The sequence below is a fragment of the Anomaloglossus baeobatrachus genome, chromosome 8 (genome assembly GCF_048569485.1).
Source record: "Anomaloglossus baeobatrachus isolate aAnoBae1 chromosome 8, aAnoBae1.hap1, whole genome shotgun sequence".
In the NCBI taxonomy this organism is placed as follows: Eukaryota; Metazoa; Chordata; class Amphibia; order Anura; family Aromobatidae; genus Anomaloglossus; species Anomaloglossus baeobatrachus.
In genome coordinates, this window is record NC_134360.1 from 77,971,939 (window position 1) to 77,998,428 (window position 26,490).

Genomic DNA, 26,490 nt, shown 5'->3' on the forward strand with positions numbered 1-26,490 from the left:
ATTGGCGGGCGCGTGTCGGCAGAGAAGTCTATTGGCGGGCGCGTGTCGGCAGAGAAGTCTAGTGGCGGGCGCGTGTCGGCAGAGAAGTCTAGTGGCGGGCGGGGGTCGGCAGAGAAGTCTAGTGGCGGGCGGGGGTCGGCAGAGAGTCCTAGAGGCGGTCGGGTGTGGGCAAAGAGTCCTAGAAGCGGGCTGGAGTCAGCAATGAGTCTAGTGACGGCAGTGAGATCTAGTGGCGGGTGTCAGCAGAGCCTTTGTGAAATATTGCTGACTCCCACATTCCTTTATGGCTCAAGTGATCTGATAAACGTAACATCTGAAGTTTCCACGTTCATGCTTCGGTCAGATGGCTTCCTATGGATTTTTCCTTCTTGTGCTAGAGATTCAGAAAGTAGATTGTGATCCCCTTACAGAGACTGAGGAGCAAGCTGGCACCAGATAAATAATAAGTGGTTATATACTGTCTTGGGTATGTTACCAATGCAAATCCAGCATATTAAACCATTTGCCTTATAGGAGCTTTTTTGCTGAGAAGGAGCCATACAGGCCTCATCTTGCACAAGTGGTTTGGCCTCAAGGAAATGTGCAAGTCGTCTATAACCGGCGGTGGGCGACTACATTCTACCAACAATGGGTCACAGATCTACTGCATCTAAAAGATCAGCCATGTCCCGTCTTTTTTGAGATGCAGACACCTTTGCCCTGTGACTCGCCTTGTTTGTGCCATGTCATTTTACTTTACTTTCTTTTTTGCTTTTTAACTAGAGCTGTACCAGAACAAGATATGCTGATCACTGTCTAACAGGAGCCGCCTTTGGAAAAAGTTGAGGCCAATTTTAATGATACGTTATGGAGCCAAATGAATAATGAAAAGCTGTGTGTATTACAATTTGTTGCCGAACTACAGTTACTCACTGTCGAGGCGCGACTATGGCTAAACATGAACATTTGCTCTGTGAGCATAGCTTATTTAGCCACAAAAAGTATGCGTATTTTATTCCAGAGTTTGCATTAAAGAGGTTTCTGGGATTAGACAACAAGGGTCTGCCATTTTTCCTTGGTTGTGTCAGGTATTTTAGCTGATTTGTATTTACTTGAAATGAGTTGCAATACCAGACATGACCAAAGGACAAGAGTGGCGCCGTTTCAGTAAAGAGACAGACACTTGTTTTCTCTAAACCCAGACCAATGAACTAGTACAACATTTATAACTGACTGCTTTTTTCAGAAAATGTAAATACTTTTATGGAAAAAAAAAAATTAAGATATTGCACATGTTTTAACTGTTATTCAGGGGGACTGTTACTTTGATTCATTTATTACTTAGTGCCAGCTGTATTTGTGACAAATGAATGTTGTCCTGTCATACCTTGGACCATGGCTGCCCGAGGCAAGAGGATTTGCTTTCAGCAATGTCATTGATGGTACCTATCTTTTATCTGAGAGGCTACGTGCGCACGCTGTTTTTTTGTTGCAGAAATTTTCTGCACAAAAACTGCACCATGTGACATAAAATGCACCAAAAACTGCACCATGCGACAGAGAAACGCACTAAAAATGGCACCATGTGTCAGAGAAATGCACCAAAAAAACGCAGGTGTTATTTTTGGTACATTTTTCTGCCATGCCCTTTTTTAGTGAAATCATTGGCTGGAAGGGCTTAAAAATGCAGAAATAAAAAAAACACAAAACAATTGACATGCTGCTTCTTTTTTTATGCACCTAAAACTGCAAGGAAAAAAGAAGCAACGTGGGCATGGCATTTCAGAATTCTCATAGACTTTGCTGGAATAAGGATAGACTTGCAAATTTGGACAACAAACCACCAAAATACGCATCAAAAAACGCAGCGTGCGCACAAGGCTTAAGTCAGCCAACAATGCCCCATAAGCAGTGATGCCTTCCTGCCTGGCTTGTGGTAACACTGTATGGCCTGGCACTTACCTCTGTTACACTGTTGCTTTGTAGCTGCCTGTTGTGTTTTTATTTTTTTCTATAATTATTAAATTATTGCACTGTTTGGAAAAAGAGCCGCCTTCTGTATCAGAATAAAATAAAACCGCTGTATAGTAAATGGACTCGTGTTACTGTGACAAAACATGTTCATGCCTATCAACGCCTTACGTAGAGCGTCACATGACTTTACTGAGTCAAAGCATCACCCGATAAGTCTGAGCTGGTGAATCTTTTTCCCTTACATAAAAGGTTTTCTAATAGGACTGCATAGATGAGGATGGGATTATATACTCGTTACACGTTATTTGATTTCAACCTAATTCCCTGATCAAGAGATACAGGAACTAGAAGGTGAGGATTGTAAAAATCCAAAATAAGTCACATCTGTGGTTTTGGCAACAGTAGTCCACGTGGTTTTAGAATTGTAGCGCCCCTCCTATGCCAATGTGGGACATGCAGTTTGTTTTCTGTAATTAGTATTTTCTCCTTCCTTCACTTCATTCCAGTGTGCTGCTGTGAAGTAAAGGGACATTTTATTTCTAACCTGCTCATAAGTAACCACTAAGTATATTTTACTTATCCTACAGTCAGGGTTTTGGCCAGTCCCTTTTTTTTTTTTTTAAACTATATGTTAATGTCAGCTTTTGACTACTAATAACTAATATCAATACTAAAATGACACTTTTTCTGTTCCTTTTGCTAAATATACGAGGGTTGCTGAGAAGACTTTCATGTGATGTAACATTCGTTACCATAGAAGCAAAAAAGAAAATCACAAAACCTAATATGTTTTCAAAATTTTCTGTTTCTTGCCTCTACGCACGCGGGAAAACAAAATGGCAGAGTCTAATTGCAATATTCACAGCAACTGAGAGCAGAGGAGGGATAATCTTGTTTCTGTAAGGAATGTCAGTGAAGGATATTCATGGTGATATGTCGCAGACATTGGGGGATCAATGCCCTTCATATTCCACAGTTAAGAACTGGGTTGCCAAATTTGAAACGTGTCACTTCAGCACCAATAATGAGGAACGTCCTGGACGACCGAGAGTGGTTGTTCTGGAGATCATCGATGTTGTGCACAACCTTATACTGGAGAATCCACAAATTTCAGCTAAAGCAATAGCAGACATCATGGGGATTTCCCGTGAACGTGTTTGTGTCATTATCCATGAACATTTGGACATGAGGAAGCGATCTGCAAAGTGGGTCCCAAATGTTTAACAGATCAGAGAAGCATGCGAGTGAAAACTTCCTGGTCCATTTGTCAGTGTTTTTGGACTGCTAAGAACTTCCTAAATCGACTGGTCACTATGGATGAGGCCTGGATTTATTTGGATGACCCTGAAAACAAGGAGCAGTCAAGAGTGGAGGCACTGTGGTTCTCCTCATCCAAAGAAGTTCAGGGTGCAAAAATCAGCCACTAAGGTGATGGTGTTCTGGGATAAGGAGGGCATGGTGCTAGTGGACTACCTTCAAATGGGTTCCACCATCAATGCAAGGTATTACATTGAACTTTTGGACCAATTGAAGGCAGCTCTGAAGGCCAAAAGTACTAAGATATATGTGAAGACAGGTTTCTCAAACCTGGACTGATGGGCTGATGAGATGGGAATCACTCTTAGGCCAGAGTTCCACTTGCGTATGATTCGTGCGAGTCTCACATCGCATCACCCAGCACGACCTGACGCTCTCCAGACACAAGCGTCTCAGCTGCATAGAAATACATGCAGCCAACCCACTCCTGTCAGGAAAGTGTGCAGCCGCACCGGGTGATGCGATGTGAGACTCGTGTGAGTCATACGCAAGTGGAACTCTGGCCTTAGCAGACCAGATGTATGAGCCTGTGGGTGGATTAGTAACTGGCACAGATCTCCACTGTGACTTGGAGAACAGCAAGATGGAGGTGAGGTACTGCTGTGGGCTGCTATTATTAAAGATAGACTCAATCAACTCTCAAACCTACTGCCAGTTTTTAGATGAAATTGGCTTCTAAGAGCTTGTGGGCCCTTCTTAGGCTATGTGCGCACTAGAAAGTGCCATTTTCTTAAGAAAAAAAACGGACCCTCAAAGAATCCTGCACCTGCGGTAAAACCTCACTCGCGTTTTTGCCTCAGATTTATCGCAAGTTGGTCCCTGCGGTTTTTATCTATGGCAAAAAATGCAGTTACCTGTGGAAAAGAAGGGACATGCTCATTAATTCCGCAATGGAAAATCCGCGGGTATAAAAAAACGCAGTGTGCGCACAGCATTTTTTAATACCCATAGGATTTGCTGGGGAATGACTGCAGCAATGTTAGACACATTTTTTGCAGCAATTCCGCGGCAAAATCCATGGTAAATCCGCAGCGTGCGCACAGGGCCTTAAACAGGATTTATGGGGAAGGAAACAGTCTACCTCACGTAATTATATCTGGGAGCCTGACGCTGATATATAGATTAAGAAACTGATAGATTCCATGGATGGAAGGCTTATAGCTAACATTGCAAAGAAGGGAGGCTAGATGGGTTACAAAGATATATAGATATATATTTTAATGTCAAATGTATTTTTGTACATTGAGTTGTTTGGTTATTACTTTTACTTTAACAGATGAAAATAAACAATTGAAATGGAAAAATTTACATATTTCATTTAGTTGCTAAATAATTCTGCCTACAATAAATATTCTATAGACTCCAGTGTTTAACAAATCCAGATCCAGCTGAAATCAGTTCTCTGCACAACATATTTGCCAACAGATTTCTGCTGGATCTGTTCTAAGATCTCGGCTCCACTCATGTTTTGAACAGAAGAGTACAATCTGATAAAACATCGGATTGCAGTCGCACCAATACAAAACTATGGGGCAGTGTCCATCTGAGTGAGATTTCTCATGCCATATCAGCATGAGAAAAGAATCGCAGCACACAGCGTTTGGCAGCAAGTCTCGGCTCACATACCCTCATACAAGTCTATGGGAGAGTGTGAAATATCGCACTGCACTCTGATGCCATCCGAGTGCAGTGCGATATACGGCAACACAGGCAGTGGAGGAGAGGGAGAAAGTGCTCCCTCTCCTCTGCAACTCTGATCCGAGCGCAGGAGACAAGGGTCATTAGCATATTGCATCAGAAGGCCATGTGCAAGAGGAACCGAGGCCTAACAGAGGATTACTGGACATGTGACTTGAGCCTTATGTATGTGCTAGTCTGGTATTAGTAGGCAGATTCTAGACCCATCAACTACGCGGATGAACGCACACAGAGCCAGAAGAGTGTGAAATTAGGCAAATACAGAAATAAATAAAATACTAAACTCCTGCTGTGTGAAAGTGGCCCTAAGCTGTGAATACGCACATCCAAAATCCGCACATGCAAAAATCAGAAGTTGATCTAATGCCGCTTGGCAATATGTATGCATCTGACCATGAGGTCTTCATTTAACATTCTGATCATGCCACGTAATGGTGAACCTCTCAGTGGGTCTCTAACTTATAACAGCTTTAGGGTGCCAACCACAGCGACAGCACTCCAGCAGGGCAGCTGACCGGTTGCCACAACACCCAAGCCGAAGGCTGAGTCCCCAAGACTCCAGGCCACGCCACCCCACTGACCTAAAACCACTGCAAGATCCACCCCTGGTTTTGGCATGCAAACACTGATGCTAAATGCAGGGGTGTGAATGAGGCCTTATCCTCAATACCTTGAACTCACAGGAGTCCAGGAAGCTGAGGCATGGATATTATCCTGCTCTGAAATAGTGATCACCAGTAATTTTTCTTCTGCAGATCCATAAAATAATGGTGTTACAGGGCTAATTATTCTTACTCCTTAATGGCGGTAATTTATTTTTTTTGGGTTGCAAAAGAAAACTACTAGCAATCAGTATGGTCTCCATATCGTAGGCAGGTAAGAGGACAAGCAGAGAACCTCTACAGCATCCGGATCCTATCAAACAACTTGTCTTTGAGTATGTGCACACAATGTCTTACGTCTGACAGCTGAACCACTGAAGCCGCTTAAAGGGAATCTGTCACCAGGTTTTTACCTCCTAATCTGAGAGCAGCATAACATAGGGGCAGACATCCTGATTCCAGCGATGTCACTTACTGGGCTGCTTAGTGCAGTTTTGATAAAATTAAATGTTTAATCAGCAGGATATTATCATTACAGGACTACTTGGTATGCTGCAGGTAGTCCAGCATATTCATGAGCTCTGTATAACTGCTAGATCTGCAGCAGAGAAAAGATTGATTTTATCAAAATGACATCAAACAGCTCAGTAAGCGATACCTCGCTGGAATCAGGGTCTCTGTCTATACATTAAGGGAGCAAAAACCTGCTGACAGATTCCCTTTAAGGAAAGAGTCCGGGACATTTTTGTCTTGAAGCAGATTCGCTGGCAGTTTTGCTGTGTTTTTTTTGTGGTGGCTCTTCCTCTGGCACAGTTTCCCTATACTTTTATACGATAAAGAACAGGGGGCTTCCAAATGAAAGCGCTAAAAAAATGAACAGGTTACTTTAACAGCTTAATTGGTTTATGAGGCTTGAAGAAGTAACGAAAGACTGAACATGTGCACAGCAATGTCGTTTTTACATTGCTGTGCATTATGTTTATGTTTTTGGCGGGTTTTCTAGTAGGTTCCATCAGAATCCGCCTGAAACAGATGTGTGCACACGTTGCCCTCAGATTCCTTCACCCATAAAAAGGCTCTACATGCAGGGAAGGATCATTTTTTTTTAATTAAACTAAGATTTGGAGTGGAGTTAAGATTTACTATATGGTCACACATTAATTTGCAGATTTTCCAGCAGTATTTTCAGATACAAAAGCTGTAGTGAAATACAGTATAAGCACAGTGAATTCTACTTTTGTACCCTCATCCACATTTTACTTTTATTTTCTGGTGAAAAATTGAGCTGTTTTGCAGATTTATCAATTTTACCTGCGTATGTGTCAATTTGCAGTGGAAACTGTGCACAGCAAATTTGCAAAGTGTGAACTTGTCACCTAACAAACTGTAAAAGAAAGGTAATAGTAAACCTTTAAATAAATAAGGAGATCCATAGCGAAAGTTTGTATCTGCTGAGAAGGTTTCATAAACATGAATCGGGAGATGTTAGACCAGGCGTCTTATGTTCTGACTCCTGAAGTGCTTCCCGTAGTTGCTTGCTTCTCTTCTTATCAATTATTTCCATCTCCCTCAATTTCTGCAAATAAAGTAAAAAGTTAGCTAAAACCAAGACAGGAAACAGAACAAGCAATAACCAAATTGTCCATGTACGTTTCATACTGAAGCCGAGGGTTACCTGTGAAATCTCGGTGTTGATTATATTGTAGTATTGCTTTCCTCGGCCCAGAGCTTGCATCTCTTCCAGAAAATCCCATCTCTCTTGGATTTCTGAGACCACTGAAAAAAATGTAGTTTTTAACTGAAGAACTTAAGCGTGTATTTAAGGCTATGTGCACATGGGGTTAGAACTTTTATTTTATCATCAATAAAGAGAATTTTGTTACTTACCGTAAATTCTTTTTCTTATAGTTCCGACATGGGAGACCCAGACCATGGGTGTATAGCTTCTGCCTCCGGAGGACGCACAAAGTACTACACTCAAACGTGTAGCTCCTCCCTCCGAGCATATACACCCCCTGGTAGCCAGTCCTAGCCAGTTTAGTGCAAAAGCTGAAGGAGGACATCCACCCACAAGTAGAGACAGAGTAAAACCCGGAAGAACCGGAACCTCTGTCTACAACAACAGCCGGTGATAACACGCAGAACAAGAAACCTGCCGACAGGCAACAGGGAGGGTGCTGGGTCTCCCATGTCGGAACTATAAGAAAAAGAATTTACGGTAAGTAACAAAATTCTCTTTTTCTTCATCGTTCCTTATGGGAGACCCAGACCATGGGACGTCTCAAAGCAGTCCATGGGTGGGAAATAAACAGAAACTGAGAAGTAGGCAAAACCTAACTTCACAAATGGGCGACAGCCGCCCAAAGGACGCGTCTGCCCAAGCTCGCATCTGCCGAAGCATGAGCATGCACTTGGTAGTGCTTCGAAAAGGTGTGCAGACTAGACCAAATGGCAGTCTGACAGACCTGCTGAGCCGTAGCCTAGGCCTGAAAGCCTAAGAGGGACCGACAGCTCTGATCAAATGTGCCTTGATCCCCGACGGGAGAGGCACTTGAGTACACTGGTAGATATCGGAAAAAGGCCGACCTAAACCAACGAGCCAGGATCGGCTTAAATGCCGAGAGGCCCTTACGCTGACCAGAGGTCAGCACAAAGGAGAGGTGCACCGCCTAAGAACAGCGGTGCAAGACACATAGATCCGGAGCGCCCGCACCAGATCCAGAGTATGCAACGCCCTTTCAAAGCGATGAACAGGAGCCGGACAAAAGGAAGGCAGGAAAAATGCCCCGGTTAAGGTGGAAGCAGCAACCACCTTGGGGAGAAAGTCCGGAGTCGGACGGAGAACCACCTTATCTTGATGAAGGAGGACTCCGAAGAGAGTGCGGCCACAACAGAGACTCCCTTGAGGGAAGTTATGGCCACTAGAAAGACCACTTTCTGTGAAAGACTAAACAAAGAAACCTCCCTAAGAGGCTCAAGGGGGGGTTTCCGGAAACCGTGAGGACCGAATTAAGGTCCCAGGGCTCCAAAGGCCGCCGGTAAGGCGGAAAAATGTGAGATGCGCCCTGCATGAAGGCGCGCACCTGGACCAGCTGGGCGATACGCCGCTGGCACAACGCTGACAGAGCCAAGACCTGTCCCTTAAGGGAATTGAGGGATAGTCCTAGCTGCAGACCGGACTGTAGAAGGGACAGGAGAGTCGGCAAGGCCAAAAGGCCAACGGATACTTCCAAGCTCGAGTCATAGTGGAGATGACTTCAGGAGGGATACCAGAAGTCGTCAAGATCCCTGACTCAAACGCCACGCCGTCAATCTGAGAGCCGCAGGTTCTGGCGGAAAGACGGACCTCGTGAGAGAAGGTCTGGACAGTCCGGGAGATGCTATGGCATCTCTACGAACAGACGGAGCAGGTCAGGGTACCAAGGTTGCCTGGGTCAGTCTGGAGTATGAGAATGACCCGACGGCCCACCTTTCTGATCTTGCGCAGGACTTTGGGCAAGAACTAGAGAGTGAAACACGAAAGACAGACGAAGCTGGGACCAAACTTGAACCAGCGCGTCTGCTGCAAAAACCTGAGGATCGTGGAGCCACGGTTTGACGGCTGAGACAATCTGCCTCCCAGTTTTCCACGTCTGAGATGTGGGCTGCGGATATGGTGGACTAGGAGTCCTCCGTCCACTGAAGAATGCGATGAACCTCCAACATTGCCAGGCGGCTGAGTGTCCCGCCCTGGAGGTTGATGTAGGCAAACGCTGTAGCGTTGTCTGACTGGACTCGAATGTGCCTGGCCGCCAACAGATGGCGAAAGGCTTAGAGAGCTAGAAACACAGCTCTGATTTCCAGCACGTTGATCCAGAGGGCTAATTCGGACAGAGTCCAAGTGCCCTGCGCTCCATGGTGGAGATATACTGCTCCCCAGCCGGATAGACTAGCATCTTGGTGAGGATCACCCGGTACGGAGCCAGGAAGGAGCGTCCCTGAGACAGAGGGGCCGAAGCCACCACTGAGACGAGCCCCTGGTCTGTGGCGAAGCCACCACCCCGTGGAAGGAGGAAGTCCGCTTGTTCCAACAGCGGAAAATATCCAGCCGCAGAGGACGCAGATGGAACTGCGCAAGGGAATCGCTTCCATTGACACCACCATCTGATCCAGCACCTGTATTAGGTGCCTGATGGAACGACGTCGACCGCCAGCGGAGGGACTGCTGTTTGACTAAGGGCAACTTCACAAGTGCCGACAGAGTCTCGAATTGCGTCCCTGGGAATATGAACTCCTGGGTCGAAGTCAGAGTGGGCTTGGACAGAATGACAAACCACCCGAATTGGTTAGAGTGGCGAGAGTGAGCGAGGCACTCCGCTAACAGTTTGCACTGGATGAAGCCCAGACTAGAAGGCTGTCCAGGACAAAAGGATCACTGCCAACCTCTAGAGGTGCAGGACCGCAATCACAGCTGCCCCGCCCTTGAAAATACTCGAGGGGCCGTGGCTAACCCCAAGGGAAGAGCCACGAATTGGACCACTCTGAATGCAAAACGTAGCCAACGCTGGTGTAAAACTGCGATTGGCACATGCAGATAGGCAACTCTGATGTCGATGGATGCTAGGGAATCTCCTTGGGTCATTGATTGATCGCAGAGACTCCATGCGAAAATGCCACACCTGAACATGCTTGAGATCCAGGTCGGAAGGCATCGCCCTCTTCGGGTACTAGGAATAGATTTAAGCAGAAATCTCAGAACCGTTCCCAGTCGGGAACCGGTACAATTACTCCAGTGGCCTGCAAGAATGCCACAGCCTGTGAGAAGGCGGCGGCCTTGGAGCAGGGGGGAGTTGCAGAAAAAATCTGTTTGGCGGGCTGGATAGAATTCTATCCTGTAGCCGTGGGAGATGGTATCACACCCACTGATCGGAGACGTGTTAAAAACCATACGTCGCCAAGTGGGAGAGCCTGCCACCGACCAAGGACGTTGCTGGCGTGGCCAGATAGCCAGGAGGAGGCTGACTTAGTGGCAGCATGTCCTGCGGTCTTCTCGTGCGCCATTTGGATTTACGATCCTTGGCTGAGCCAGTGGACGAGGCCGAGGGCTTAGAGAACAATCAGATGGAGGAACGAAAAGAACGAAACCTCGACTGAATCGTGCCCTGGACAGGTTTCCTGGTTTAGGTTTGTGGCATGGAAGAACTCTTCCCGCCAAGAGCTTCCTTTAATAATTTCATCCAGTTGTTCCCGAATAGTCTGGTCCCTGCCAAAGGGAGCCCAGCAAGGAACTTCTTTAGAAGCATCCGCCCTCCCCTTCCGAAGCCACAGGAGCTTGCGGATAGCGAGGAAATTAGCCGAGGCCACCGCAGTGCGGTGAGAGTCTCCAGCATGGCAGACATGGTAGGATGAAAAGACTGAAGTCTGGAAGTTAAGGCAACCATTTCGGGCAAAGAGTCCCTGTGAGGGAATGCATCTCCTCCAGAGAAGCAGAGATGGCTTTGAAAGCCGCACTGCTGCAAGAGCTGGGGAGAAAGAGGCCCTTGCCGCCTCCATACAGATTTGGCCAGAAGGACAACCTGGCGGACAGCAAAGCCGTAAGAGCCATCAGCCACTGATACAACGGTCCGGGCTGAGTGTCTAAACACCGGAGGGACCACCTTTGGTGAATGAGCCCGCTCCTTGACCACCTCTGGTGGAAAGGGAAAACTGCCATCAGAACCACGCTTTGGGAAGCGTTTGCCAGAGCAGACCCTGGGCTTGGACACAGTGGCCTTAAAACTGGAGTGGTGAAGGAACACACTCATTGTTCTCTTAGGCAAGGTAAACTGGTGCCTTTTTGCCAGAGAGGGTTGTTCCTCTGATACTGGCGGATTGAGGTCCAGTACAGAATTAATGTACAGTGGGATCCTTAGAGAGGTGCCGTCAGCCACTGATACAACTATCCGGGCTGAAATACTAGACACCGGAGGGACCACCCTTGGTGAATGAGCCCACTCCTTGACCACCTGTGGTGGAAGGGGGAAACAGTCATCAGAACCACGCTTTGGGAGCGTCTGTCAGGACAGGCTCTGGGCTTGGTCCAGTGGGCGGAAAACTGGAGTGGTTAAGGAACACACTCCTTGTTCTCTGTAAGGTATACTGATGCCTTTCTGCCAGAGGGGGATACTCCCCTGATACAGGCGGATTGAGGTCCAGTACAAATATAATGGACGCAATCAAGTCATTAGCATCTGCATCACCTTTGGACAGATCAATGGCACATTAAGTAGCGTCCGAGCCCCCAGTAAAGACATCCTCCTCGTCCAGTGAGTCAGCTCGTGAATCAGAGCTGCGGGACGGGGAGGACAGGGGGAGCCTGCGTCTCCATTTTAGGAGGACGGGGACTGAGACCAGATGAAGAGTCCTCTGAGAGCTTGCTGAGCAAGCCGTAGCAGCAGAAGCGCCCTGAAGGGGGCTAATGCATGCTCAGCACCACCGGAGCAGCTGGAGGGACCACTGATGAGCCTCCAGGCTGAGGGACCACTGTGTTTATGTGCTCAGTACAGGCAGTACGAGTCTACGTGCAGTGCCTATTAAGAACAGTCTTGCAGCCTTGCTCTGATGTGAGACATGCTGCAGAAGTGGGGGCTCTGTGAGGGAATGCATCTCCAGAATGACCCCCAACAGAGAATATAAACAGAGAATATAAGCAGCTGCACAACTGGAGGTTGTGGCTTGCCAGACCGTTTAACATACATTTCTGTGCCCTCCAGTCCCCCAGCCCAGGCCCCCATTTGTCACAATGTGGTATCTCTGTGCCTATGCAGACATTGAGAACGCTGAGAAAATGGCGACCGGAGCGAGGAGAGGGGGCGGAGCCTACTCTGAGAGCGGGCAAATGAGGTATACAGGGGAGGGAATCTTTCCTCAGTGAGGAGTATCCGTTCCCAGTGCTGCACAGCCGCTGGGCGGAGCCGCACTGTCCCTCTGCATAACTAATGTGCAGGGGCAGTGAAACCGAAACTAGGCCTCAGGCGAAGCCGGGGCCTAGATTTAAACATGCGGCCGGCGTGCAGGCACCATCGGCGCGGTTCTCCAGTGAAAACTGGAGAACCGGCCGGAAATGTTACCACAGACATATAACACACTCCCCCCAATAAATAAAGTACAAGGGACCCCTGGAAAGACCACTTTCTGTGGTAAAGACGTCTCAATACTTACTTTTGAGACGCAGGGCCATGTCCCTGGGGGGAGGTTAAACGCTCCGTCCGGCAGAATCCTGAACAGGGCTGCGGATGGAGACCGGTCTCCTGCAAAGCAGTGAGAACCGTGATGGCTCCCACTTCAAGCCAGAGCCCCAGGGGATGGTGAAGGAGCGCGGCATGAGAAGGCTCCAGCCTTGGAAATCAACCTTAACAGCACCGCCGACACAGTGGGGTGAGAAGGGACATGCCGGGAGTCCAGACTGGACCCGCTTTTCTTCCAAATCTTTGAAATCCAAAAAATCAAAAATCAGAGAATGCATGTGTGTGTGTACCTCCTGAACACAAAGCATTGAAACTGGCTAGGACTGGCTACCAGGGGGTGTATATGCTAGGAGGGAGGAGCTACACGTTTGAGTGTAGTACTTTGTGTGTCCTCCGGAGGCAGAAGCTATACACCCATGGTCTGGGTCTCCCATAAGGAACGATGAAGAAATAGCAGTATGAGGGCTTGAAATCAAATCAGAAATTTGGCAAAAAAAAAAAAATAAATGGGAGCTTTTAGAGCCATTTTCTAAGACCCATTACATTCTCATTTTTTGGGATCTGGGAATGTGATGGCTTATTTTTTGCGCTCTGAGCTGATGCTGACTTCTGATCATGGCAGTGAGCCTACACCTGGTGTCGGACGCATTGAATACTGTGAGATACCTTCCTTGTATAGAGATACAGTGGTGCTGGGGATTATATAGCAGTGCCGGCATCAGCGCCTGGCACACCTGGGCAAGTGCTGAGGCCCTGGACTGCCAAGGGGGCCCACTCAGACGGCAGGGTGGCGTACCGCCAATGGTGGCAGGCCACGCGCCCGCTCTCCTCTAACACAGGCCCAATGCCAGCGCTGTACTGGCCTCCCTCCCCTCCCATGGGACCCCCCCCCCCCCCGCTGAGGATTGCACTTTGAATTATATCAGCATCACAGATGCCAATACAACTGAAAGCAATGATGATAGAGGGAGTGGCGCGCTGCCTCTCTCATCACTCTCCTGCAATGTCTGTCTGTGCTCTGCCTCTGACACCTCAGTACAGAGGAGCACAATGACGTCATTACTGTGCGCGCCTGTGTCCTGAGCTGTCAGAGTGGCAGAACTGTGGATGCGCTGAGGAGACCGGAGCAGCACGGGAATGAGGAGGGAGTGAGTATGTATTTATCACGGTGGCCAGACAACTATGGGGCTGCATAGTGCTGCTACATGGGGGGGGGGGGGGCTGCATGGTGCTGCTACATGGCGGTGGCTGCTACATGATGCTGCTACATGGGGGGGTGCTGCTACATGGAGGCTGCTGCTACATTTGGGCTGCATTATATTATGTGGAGCAATCTGGGGTGCATTATATTATATGGATGAATATTTGGTGCATTCTATATGGAGGACTATGGGGGCTGCATAACACTATGGCGGAATATGCATGTGCATTATATGGAGTAATATGAGGCTACATTAAATTATGTGGAGCAATATGGATGCATTATATTATATGGGGGTTGCATACTTCTATACCCACCAAAGATTAATGTCCCCTCTACCCCAGTGCTGTATACCCCCAGAGTTGAATGTCCCCTCTACCCCAGTGCTGTATACCCCCCAGAGCTGAATGTCCCTTCCACCCCAGTGCTTTATACCCCCCAGTGTTGTATGTCCCCCTCCACCCCAGTGCTATATACCCCTCAGCTGTAGCCACCCCTTTGGAGCTGTATGTCCCCCCTCCTCAGTAATGTGTGTGTCCCCAGTCTCTCTTGTAATGTATATACAGTGCCTACAAGTAGTATTCAACCCCCTGCAGATTTAGCAGGTTTGATAAGATGCAAATAAGTTAGAGCCTGCAAACTTCAAACAAGAGAAGGATTTATTAACAGATGCATAAATCTTACAAACCAACAAGTTATGTTGCTCAGTTAAATTTTAATACATTTTCAACATAAAAGTGTGGGTCAATTATTATTCAACCTCTAGGTTTAATATTTTGTGGAATACCCCTTGTTTGCAATTACAGCTAATAATCGTCTTTTATAAGACCTGATCAGGCCGGCACAGGTCTCTGGAGTTATCTTGGCCCACTCCTCCATGCAGATCTTCTCCAAGTTATCTAGGTTCTTTGGGTGTCTCATGTGGACTTTAATCTTGAGCTCCTTCCACAAGTTTTCAATTGGGTTAAGGTCAGGAGACTGACTAGGCCACTGCAACACCTTGATTTTTTTCCCTCTTGAACCAGGCCTTGGTTTTCTTGGCTGTGTGCTTTGGGTCGTTGTCTTGTTGGAAGATGAAATGACGACCCATCTTAAGATCCTTGATGGAGGAGCGGAGGTTCTTGGCCAAAAATCTCCAGGTAGGCCGTGCTATCCATCTTCCCATGGATGCGGACCAGATGGCCAGGCCCCTTGGCTGAGAAACAGCCCCACAGCATGATGCTGCCACCACCATGCTTGACTGTAGGGATGGTATTCTTGGGGTCGTATGCAGTGCCATCCAGTCTCCAAACGTCACGTGTGTGGTTGGCACCAAAGATCTCGATCTTGGTCTCATCAGACCAGAGAACCTTGAACCAGTCTGTCTGAGTCCTCCAAGTGATCATGAGCAAACTGTAGACGAGCCTTGACCTGACGCTTTGAAAGTAAAGGTACCTTACGGGCTCGTCTGGAACGGAGACCATTGCGGTGGAGTACATTACTTAGGGTATTGACTGAAACCAATGTCCCCACTGCCATGAGATCTTCCCGGAGCTCATTCCTTGTTGTCCTTGGGTTAGCCTTGACTCTTCGGACAAGCCTGGCCTCGGCACGGGTGGAAACTTTCAAAGGCTGTCCAGGCCGTGGAAGGCTAACAGTAGTTCCATAAGCCTTCCACTTCCGGATGATGCTCCCAACAGTGGAGACAGGTAGGCCCAACTCCTTGGAAAGGGTTTTGTACCCCTTGCCAGCCTTGTGACCCTCCACGATCTTGTCTCTGATGGCCTTGGAATGCTCCTTTGTCTTTCCCATGTTGACCAAGTATGAGTGCTTTTCACAAGTTTGGGGAGGATCTTAATTAGTCAGAAAAGGCTGGAAAAGAAGGGAATTTTGTTTACTTACCGTAAATTCCTTTTCTTCTAGCTCCTATTGGGAGACCCAGACAATTGGGTGTATAGCTTCTGCCTCCGGAGGCCACACAAAGTATTACACTTTAAAAAGTGTAACCCCTCCCCTCTGCCTATACACCCTCCCGTGCATCACGGGCTCCTCAGTTTTGGTGCAAAAGCAGGAAAGAGGAAACTTATAAATTGGTCTAAGGTAAATTCAATCCGAAGGATGTTCGGAGAACTGAAAACCATGAACCAAAAGAACAATTCAACATGAACAACATGTGTACACAAAAGAACAAACAGCCCGAAGGGAACAGGGGCGGGTGCTGGGTCTCTCAATAGGAGCTAGAAGAAAAGGAATTTACGGTAAGTAAACAAAATTCCCTTCTTCTTTGTCGCTCCATTGGGAGACCCAGACAATTGGGACGTCCAAAAGCAGTCCCTGGGTGGGTAAAAGAATACCCCGATAAAAAGAGCCGACAACGGCCCCCTCTTACAGGTGGGCAACCGCCGCCTGAAGGACTCGCCTACCTAGACTGGCATCTGCCGAAGCATAGGTATGCACCTGATAGTGTTTCGTGAAAGTGTGCAGACTAGACCAGGTAGCCGCCTGACACACCTGCTGAGCCGTAGCCCGGTGCCGCAATGCCCAGGACGCACCTACGGCTCTGGTAGAATGGGCTTTCAGCCCTGAAGGAATCGGAAGCCCAGAAGAACGGTAGGCTTCAAAAATCGGTTCCTTGATCCACCGAGCCAAGGTTGACTTGGAAGCCTGCGACCCCTTACGCTGGCCAGCGACAAGGACAAAGAGCGCATCAGAACGGCGCAGTGGCGCCGTGCGAGACACGTAGAGCCGGAGTGCTCTCACTAGATCTAACAAGTGCAAATCCTTTTCACATTGGTGAACTGGATGAGGGCAAAATGAAGGTAAGGAGACATCCTGATTGAGATGAAAAGGGGATACCACCTTAGGGAGAAATTCCGGGACCGGACGCAGAACCACCTTATCCTGGTGAAAAACCAGGAAGGGGGCTGTGCATGACAGTGCTGCAAGCTCAGACACTCTTCGGAGTGATGTAACTGCCACTAGAAATGCCACCTTCTGCGAAAGACGTGATAGAGAGACATCCCGCAGCGGCTCGAAAGGTGGTTTCTGAAGAGCCCTTAGAACCCTGTTAAGCTCCCAGGGTTCCAGTGGCCGCTTGTAAGGTGGGACTATGTGGCAAACTCCCTGCAGGAACGTGCGGACCTGCGGAAGCCTGGCTAGACGCTTTTGAAAAAACACGGAAAGCGCCGATACTTGTCCCTTGAGAGAGCCGAGAGACAAACCCTTGTCCATTCCGGATTGAAGGAAGGAAAGAAAAGTGGGTAAGGCAAACGGCCAGGGGGTAAAACCCTTATCAGAGCACCAGGATAAGAAGATCCTCCAAGCCCTGTGATAGATCTTGGCGGACGTTGGTTTCCTGGCCTGTCTCATAGTGGCAATGACATCTTGAGATAACCCTGAGGACGCTAGGAGCCAGGACTCAATGGCCACACAGTCAGGTTGAGGGCCGCAGAATTCAGATGGAAAAATGGCCCTTGAGACAGCAAATCTGGTCGGTCTGGGAGTGCCCACGGTTGACCCACCGTGAGGTGCCACAGATCTGGGTACCACGACCTCCTCGGCCAGTCTGGAGCGACGAGGATGGCGCGGCGGCAGTCGGACCTGATCTTGCGTAACACTCTGGGCAGCATTGTCAGAGGAGGAAATACATAAGGCAGTCGAAACTGCGACCAATCCTGAACTAATGCGTCCGCCGCCAGAGCTCTGTGATCCTGAGACCGTGCCATGAATGCCGGGACTTTGTTGTTGTGCCGAGACGCCATGAGATCGACGTCCGGCGTTCCCCAGCGGCAACAGATCTCTTGAAACACGTCCGGGTGAAGAGACCATTCCCCTGCGTCCATGCCCTGGCGACTGAGAAAGTCTGCTTCCCAGTTGTCTACGCCCGGGATGTGAACTGCGGAGATGGTGGAGGCTGTGGCCTCCGCCCACAGCAGAATCCGCCGAACTTCTAGGAAGGCTTGACGGCTGCGCGTGCCGCCCTGGTGGTTGATGTACGCGACCGCCGTGGCGTTGTCTGACTGTATGCGGATCTGCCTGCCCTCCAGCCACCGATGGAACGCCTTTAGGGCTAGATACACTGCCCTTATCTCCAGAACATTGATCTGAAGGGAGGACTCTGTCGGAGTCCAGGTTCCCTGAGCCCTGTGGTGGAGAAAAACCGCTCCCCACCCTGACAGACTCGCGTCCGTCGTGACCACAGCCCAGGATGGGGGCAGGAAGGATTTTCCCTTCGACAGAGAAGTGGGAAGAAGCCACCACTGAAGAGAGGTTTTGGATGCCAGAGAAAGAGAGACGTTCCTGTCTAGGGACGTCGACCTCCTGTCCCATTTGCGGAGAATGTCCCATTGGAGTGGACGCAGATGAAACTGCGCAAAGGGGACTGCCTCCATTGCTGCCACCATCTTCCCCAGGAAGTGCATGAGGCGCCTCAAGGGGTGCGACTGGGCCCGAAGGAGAGAGTGCACCCCTGTCTGCAGCGAACGCTGTTTGTCCAGCGGTAGCTTGACTATCGCTGAGAGAGTATGAAACTCCATCCCGAGGTAAGTCAGTGATTGGGACGGAGTCAATTTTGACTTTGGGAAATTGATGATCCACCCGAACCTCTGGAGAGTCTCCAGAGCAACGGTCAGGCTGTGTTGACATGCCACCCGGGAGGGTGCCTTGACTAGGAGATCGTCTAAGTAAGGGATCACCGAGTGGCCCTGAGAGTGTAGGACTGCCACAACGGATGCCATGACCTTGGTGAAGACCCGTGGGGCTGTCGCCAGGCCGAAAGGCAGTGCCACAAACTGAAGGTGTTCGTCCCCGATGGCGAAACGCAGGAAGCGTTGATGCTCTGGTGCGATCGGCACATGGAGATAAGCATCCCTGATGTCGATTGATGCTAGGAAGTCTCCTTGGGACATCGAAGCGATGACAGAGCGGAGGGATTCCATGCAAAACCGTCTGGTTCTCACATGTCTGTTGAGCAATTTGAGGTCCAAAACGGGACGGAATGATCCGTCCTTTTTTTGGCACCACGAACAAGTTGGAGTAAAAACCGCGACCACGTTCCTGAAGGGGAACGGGGATCACAACTCCTTCTGTCTTCAGAGTGTTCACCGCCTGAACAAGTGCATCGGTTCGCTCGGGGGGCGGAGATGTTCTGAAGAAACGAGTCGGAGGACGAGAGCTGAACTCTATCCTGTAACCGTGAGACAGAATGTCTCTCACCCATCGGTCTTGGACATGTGGCCACCAGGCGTCGCCAAAGCGGGAGAGCCTGCCACCGACCAAGGATGCGGTTTGGGGAGGCCGAAAGTCATGCGGAGGCCGCCTTGGAGATGGTGCCTCCGGCGGTCTTTGGAGGACGTGACTTAGACCGCCATGCAGAAGAGTTCCTCTGGCTCTTCTGTGGCCTGTTGGACGAGGAGGATTGGGACCTGGCTGAGGGCCGAAAGGACCGAAACCTCGCTTGAATTTTCCGTTGCTGAGGTCTGTTTGGTTTGGACTGGGGTAAGGACGAGTCCTTTCCCTTGGATTGCTTAATAATTTCATCCAATCGCTCGCCAAACAATCGGTCGCCAGAAAACGGCAAACCGGTCAAGTACTTCTTGGAAGCAGAGTCTGCCTTCCATTCGCGTAGCCACATGGCCCTGCGGACTGCCACCGAATTGGCGGATGCTACCGCTGTACGGCTAGCAGAGTCCAGGACGGCATTCATGGCGTAGGATGAAAATACCGACGCCTGAGAAGTCAAACACGCTACTTGCGGAGCAGAGGTACGTGTGACCGCATTAATCTCAGACAGACAAGCTGAGATAGCTTGGAGTGCCCACACGGCTGCAAAGGCCGGAGCAAAAAAGACGCGCCTGTGGCTTCATAGATGGATTTCATTAGGAGCTCTATCTGCCTGTCAGTGGCATCCTTGAGCGATGAACCGTCAGCCACTGATACTACGGATCTAGCCGCCAGTCTAGAGACTGGAGGATCCACCTTGGGACATTGAGCCCAACCCTTAACTACGTCAGAGGGGAAGGGGTAACGTGTGTCATTAAGGCGCTTAGTAAAACGCTTGTCCGGAAAAGCTCTGTGTTTCTGGACAGCATCTCTGAAGTTAGAGTGATCGAAAAAAGCACTCCGTGTACGTTTGGGAAACCTAAACTGGTGTTTCTCCTGCTGTGAAGCAGACTCCTCTACAGGTGGAGTTGGGGGAGAAAGATCTAGGACCTTGTTGATGGACGCTATAAGGTCATTTACTATAGCGTCCCCTTCAGGTGTATCAAGATTGAGAGCAACGTCAGGGTCAGAGCCCTGGGCTGCGACCTCCGCTTCATCCTCCAGAGAGTCCTCAAGCTGAGACCCCGAACAGCGTGATGAAGTCGGGGAAGATTCCCAGCGAGCCCGCTTAGCCGGTCTGGGACTGCGGTCCGTGCCGGAGTCCTCCACGTAATACCTAGGGGCCACCCCAGGAGCACGCTGCGGCGCAGACCGAGAGGGGCCTGGGGGCGATGATCCCGCAGTGCCCGGGGCCTGTGTAAGGGCCGGTCTGGACTGCAAGGCCTCTAGTATCTTAGCAGACCATTTGTCCATAGACTGAGCCATGGATTGTGAAAGTGACTCAGAGAGTTTCTCAGCTAAAACTGCAAACTCTGTCCCTGCCACCTGGACAGGGGAAGGCGGCGGTTCTACCTGGGCCGAGGGTCCCACCAGTGCCCGAGGCTCCGGCTGAGCGAGTGCCACAGGGCCCGAGCATTGCTCACAGTGAGGGTAGGTGGAACCTGCAGGTAGCATAGCCGCACAAGAGGTACAGGTTGCAAAATAACCCTGTGTCTTGGCACCCTTGCTCCTTGTGAACGACATGCTGTTGTCTCCTAGGAGAGTGATCACTGAGGGTATATAGCCAAAAGCTAAACAATGCGGCCGAACAGACAAAATGTATACAAATATATATATATATATCATACATACACACATATACACACACACACACACTTCGGCACCCTAGGGGGACCAGCACCAGGTGACCGGTGTGGCTTACCGACCGCCCAAAGCGGCGTGTGTCCACCAGATTCCCTGCCTTGGGTCTCCCAGAGCTGCAACCAGAAGTCCTCCACCGGCAGAATGTGTTTAAAACATGGCTGCCGGCGTTCTCAGGGGAGGAGGGAGCCGTGGGCATGACTAATAAAGTGCGGGAATCTGGTGCCCCACAGTGATTAGTGAGGGGGGAGGAGGACACCTAAAGTGTGCTCCAGCCCTCACTGTCGACGTCAGGCCGACCGTCCCGCCCTTACCCCTGACTGGCAGGCCCGGGGACGGGAGTTAAGGCACTAGGCCGCATGAAGCCGGGGACTAAATTTAATACCGCGGCCGGCAAACAGGCGCGGTCGGCGCGGTAGTCCCGGTCGTAATAAAAATACAGCAGCCGCTGCAGCGTCTGAGACCAAAGCGCTCCATGCACCGTCCCCAAGGGGACACAGAGTATCTTTAGATGCAGGGCCCTGTCCCTGATGATACCAAGTCTCCTGTCCGTCAGAATCCCACAGGGGCTGCGGAGGGAGCCCGGTCCCAGTGAATGGACGACCGGTTAGGATCCCACTTCTCCCAGAGCCTCTAAGGGATGGGGAAGGAAAACGGCATGTGGCTCAAGCCTTTGTACCCGCAATGGGTACCTCAACCTTAACAGCACCGCCGACTTAGTGGGGTGAGAAGGGAGCATGCCGGGGGCCCTGTTGGGGGCCCTCTTTTCTTCCATCCGATACAATCAGCAGCTGCTGCTGACTAAAATGGGAGCTCGAGTGAATGTGTGCCTCCTTCAACACAAAGCATAAAAACTGAGGAGCCCATGATGCACGGGAGGGTGTATAGGCAGAGGGGAGGGGTTACACTTTTTAAAGTGTAATACTTTGTGTGGCCTCCGGAGGCAGAAGCTATACACCCAATTGTCTGGGTCTGCCAATGGAGCGACAAAGAAAGAGATAATTAATCCAAACATGTGAAGCTCATTGTTCTTTGTGCCTGAAATACTTATTAATATTTTAGGGGAACCAAACAGAATTCTTGTGGTTTGAGGGGTTGAATAATAAATGACACTCTGAATAAACTTTTTCACAATTTAAAAAAAAAAAAAAAAATAAAAGACATAACATTCTTTTTTGCTGCAGTGGATTTCACACTTCCAGGCTGATCTACAGTCCAAATGTCACAATGCCAAGATAATTCCGAATGTATAAACCTGCTAAATCTGCAGGGGGTTGAAGACTACTTGTAGGCACTGTACAGCAGTGTCTGTGTGTGGCCATGTCTGTTAGTGACAGCCACCAATCTGTGCAGCACAGACACATGCCCTGGAGTAGCTGGATGGGAGACAAGCGGGGAGGTGTGAGACTGCTGCCGGATTCCCCAAGTGTCTGTGTGTATGATGTGTATCTATGTATGTCAGTGTATATGGCTGTGTATAGATTTGTCTGTTTATATGTGTTTTTCTGGATTTGTCTTTATGTATATGTACATATGCGTGTATGTATCTGAATGTGAGTGTGGATGGGGCCCACTGAGACTCTCTTGCCCAGGGACCACAAAAACTTGGAGCCGGCCCTGTTGTATAGCATGTATACTTTTTCTAAAGATCCCTTTATTTATACTAGTGTATACAGGGACGGTTAGGCAGGGATTAGCAATATACACCCAGAACTGCTTGTGGTACTGGGTGCCCAGAGGATCGGACAGGTTCTCTTTAAATAATTGGCGTTTATGAGAACCGAAAGGGAGTTTAAAAATAAAGATCAAAAGACTGAACATATGAACAACTGTGGTTTTTTCAACAGAAATTAATGAGACAAGTTTTTTTATGGACTTTTTGTTGTTTTTTTTTGGTTATTTTTTTTGAGTGGACCTATTTGAAAAGACTCCTTAAAAAAACCTTTCACATACCCTGTGTATTCCTATGGACACAAACATGAGTAGTGCTCTCACATGCTAAACCTATAGCAGGACAGAGTTATCAATGTATTTTCTGATGTAGATACATTGAGAAATATAATGTTTAGCCAACAGTTACACTAGTGAAGCTCTTCTGCCATTGTTCTGGTATATGTATCACTTATGCCTTGTGATTTGGTCTCCATCAGGCTGGAAAAAGCATTTATCATCACCAGGTTGCTCCGGGATCATTGAGAGCAGTTGATCCTGGAGGATGTTTAGATCCCATTCTCTATTGTGAGTGATCGCCCTCCATGGATGAAAGAAACCCCCACACAGGAATGTTCTCAAGATGCCTTATTGTTTGCAGACACAGGACCTATGGTGGTGCTCTGCAGTCCAATTCCTGTTCTTCTACAGAATGTTAAAGGGAACCTGTCAGCAGATTTGGGGCCTATAAGCTGCGGCCACCGCCAGTGAGCTCTTAAATACAGCATTGTAACATAGTGTATATAAGAGCCCAGACTGCTGTGTAGAATGTAAAAATCACTTTATAATACTCAACGGTCGCTGCGGTGGAGTTGGGCCATATGGGTGCCTCCTCTTTTGGCCATCTTTATTCTCCTTCTGAAGCCGGGGTGCATGACGTGTCCTACGTCATACACTAGCCGGTCCCGCGCAGGCGCACTACAATACTTTGCTCTTCCCTGCTCAGGGCAGATCAAAGTGCATCTGCGCAGGACCTCAATGCCGGCAAGTGTTGATGACGTAGGACGCGTCATGCACCCCGGCTTCAGAAGAAGGACGACAAAAATAACAGGTTCCCTTTAATCTATCCTTAATGTTATTCTTCGACAGAAGAGGCTTTTTTGCTTCCATTCGTCACACTAGACCAGCCGCCACCTTACTGTGCATGGAGAATCACTGCCCCCTACTTACTGCCATTCCTCACCATTTTCTGCACTGTTTTTGAACAAATCCTAAATCCTCTTTAAGACACGATCCTGGCACTTGCTGACCCTTCTTGGGTGCCCTGAAGCTTTCATCACAGCCAATAAACATCTCTTTGAAGTTCTTGATGATCTCACAAATGGTTGCTTTAATATCAATTATATAAACACAAATGTCCTTGCCTGTAAATCCCTTTGTGATTCCAATCAATTATCTCAGCTATGCTTACCTCCAAGTAAAAATGTGCAAACAGTAGATGACAATAAGTCCAAGCACCAGCCACCTTTCAAGTGAATCTGTCACCAGGTTTTTGCTATACCATCTGAGAGAAGCATAGAGACGGAGACCCTGATTCCAACTATGTCACTTACTGAGCTGTTTGCTGTCATTTTGCTAAAATCAATGTTTTTTCTGCTGTAGATCTATTAGTTAATTGAATGCTGAGCCCTCTATAGCCCCGCCAACATCACTGATTAGCAGATTTCATGAACAAAAATTGACCAATCAGTGATGTTGGCGGGGTTATACAGATCTCATAAATATGCTGGATTACCTGGCACGGGCGAAGTAGTCCTATAATGATAATCTACTGCGGATTTTATACAAACTATACTAAACAGCCCAGTAAGTGACACATCACTGGAATCAGGATCTGTTTTCATCATATGCTGCTCTCAGATTAGCAAAACCTAGTGACAGATTCCTTTTAAAAGCAACTAGTCTGCTCTTATCACTGTCATGCTGATTATAATATATCAGCTGCCTTGTCTTTGTTAACACTTTCTCCTGAGCTAAGAAGATCATTGAAATGATGTCAGAAGTACATTTTGGTGCAGGGTTGAAATTCAGTAGAAATGGGGCTTTTGCGATTAAGTTAATTTTCATGGTTAAGTAATTACATTACAATTTTTTGCTAATTAATCTGATCACTCTTCATAACAATCTAGAGGTAATGCAAAGTGCCACTATAAGAACTGAAACAGCAAACTTTGTGAAAACAAATATTGGTGTCCATCTCACAACTTTTGGCCACAACTGTATATCAGGCAATGGAAAGACCCATTTAACAGTCTTTTACCAAGAACTTACATTCATCAAATCTGTCCCTCTCCTCCTTGTCCTCTTCCCCAGTCTGCGGTGCTGGTACTTGCGGTGCATCTGGCAACTCTTTCCCTGTAGCCATGAGGTTTTGAAGTCGACTTTTCTCTTTATCGAGGTCTCCTGTAGAAGTTAAAATAACATTAAAGTCTAAAAACAATATTCCGAATGACCAATAATATGTGACAAAATAAACGTGTTTTATGTATTTTGTCAGGTTACCTTAAATAATAAACGTTGCGAACATTAATCTTCAAAAGAATAAGATAGGAAAGTGATTATTGGTTAATCGTCCTCCTCTCCATGGCTGATGCTGTGGAGAAAATCTACCAAGATACTAAGCAGCCCCAATGTCATACTCTACTTACTCGTGGCTTGAGGTTGATACTTTTCTCTGGTGTAAGCATCCCCTGCTCGGCACCTTTCCGCAGGACGTAAGCTTGGTCTTGCATGTATAGTGGAGGCTTTTGGTGGCCGAGACGCAGACACAGGAGGCCTAGTTTGGGTATTGCTGGTACTGGGGTGACACTGGATTGGGAGCGCACCACCACCTGTAAAAGTAAAATATGTAGATTGCACCATACCTCAATGTTGAGAAAACATAGGGCAGTATATATGGACTTCATCAAAGATAAAAGGCAACAACTTCAAAAAGCATATATATGAAAACGGAGACAGAAGTCTTTAAATTTGCCTAATGAACACTATACCCCATAATCACATAGTCACCAATCAACAGCGCTAGTGCACATAAAAAAAGTTTTTTATTTTTAATTGATCAGACACAAAGTATAACAGGGGTATAGACAATAACAGTGTTTTAAGAGCAGGTTAAAACAGAGAGAGTCGATTAAATCCCCATGTGAAGCCACATGTTGCAAAGGTACATACAATGATATAGGTGGTACACTTAATTCCCCACAGTGGTGAGCGCTGGGTCATCAAGTGAAAACATTCAGGATAGCCAGCTGACTTCCAGAAGGATAATATACAGGACAGGATCACAAAAGTAAATGTCAATACATATTAAGCCAGCAATTACATGTAACATCACCACAGCGCAAAAACCAGAGTGGGTCCCCCGAGGAAGTCATTTGCACGAAACACGTGTTGGGACTGCTCCCCATGTATCCCCGCATGTGCCCTTACTTACTATGGTAAGCCCCACTCTGGTTTTTGCGCTGTGGTGATGTTACATGTAATTGCTGGCTTAATATGTATTGACATTTACTTTTGTGATCCTGTCCTGTATATTATCCTTCTGGAAGTCAGCTGGCTATCCTGAATGTTTTCACTTGATGACCCAGCGCTCACCACTGTGGGGAATAAGTGTATCACCTATATCATTGTATGTACCTTTGCAACATGTGGCTTCACATGGGGATTTAATCGCCTCTCTCTGTCTTAACCTGCTCTTAAAACACTGTTATTGTCTATACCCCTGTTATACTTTGTGTCTGATCAATTAAAAATAAAAAACTTTATGTGCACTAGCGCTGTTGATTGGTAACTATGTGATTATAGGGTATAGTGTTCATTAGGCAAATTTAAAGACTTCTGTCTCTGTTTTCATATATACCTCAAT

At 48.0% G+C, this 26,490-nt stretch overlaps 1 protein-coding gene across 5 annotated transcripts in view; it reads right to left on the bottom strand.

Annotated features, from left to right (window-relative positions):
- The window catches only part of C8H22orf23 (chromosome 8 C22orf23 homolog), a 115,700-nt gene that overhangs the window by 58,279 nt on the left and 30,931 nt on the right, over positions 1-26,490 (bottom strand). For 4 of the 5 annotated variants that reach the window (XM_075321811.1, XM_075321808.1, XM_075321809.1 and 1 more), the window contains 4 exons: positions 25,274-25,456; positions 24,897-25,028; positions 7,246-7,346; positions 4,511-7,146 (listed from right to left, as the gene is read on the bottom strand). In XM_075321811.1, the coding sequence (XP_075177926.1) occupies positions 7,033-7,146; positions 7,246-7,346; positions 24,897-25,028; positions 25,274-25,456 (530 nt within the window). In that variant the 3' untranslated portion in view covers positions 4,511-7,032. Of the gene's footprint in view, positions 1-4,510; positions 7,147-7,245; positions 7,347-24,896; positions 25,029-25,273; positions 25,457-26,490 lie in introns of those variants that run through there. The other variant, XR_012725102.1, reaches the window with a different exon arrangement.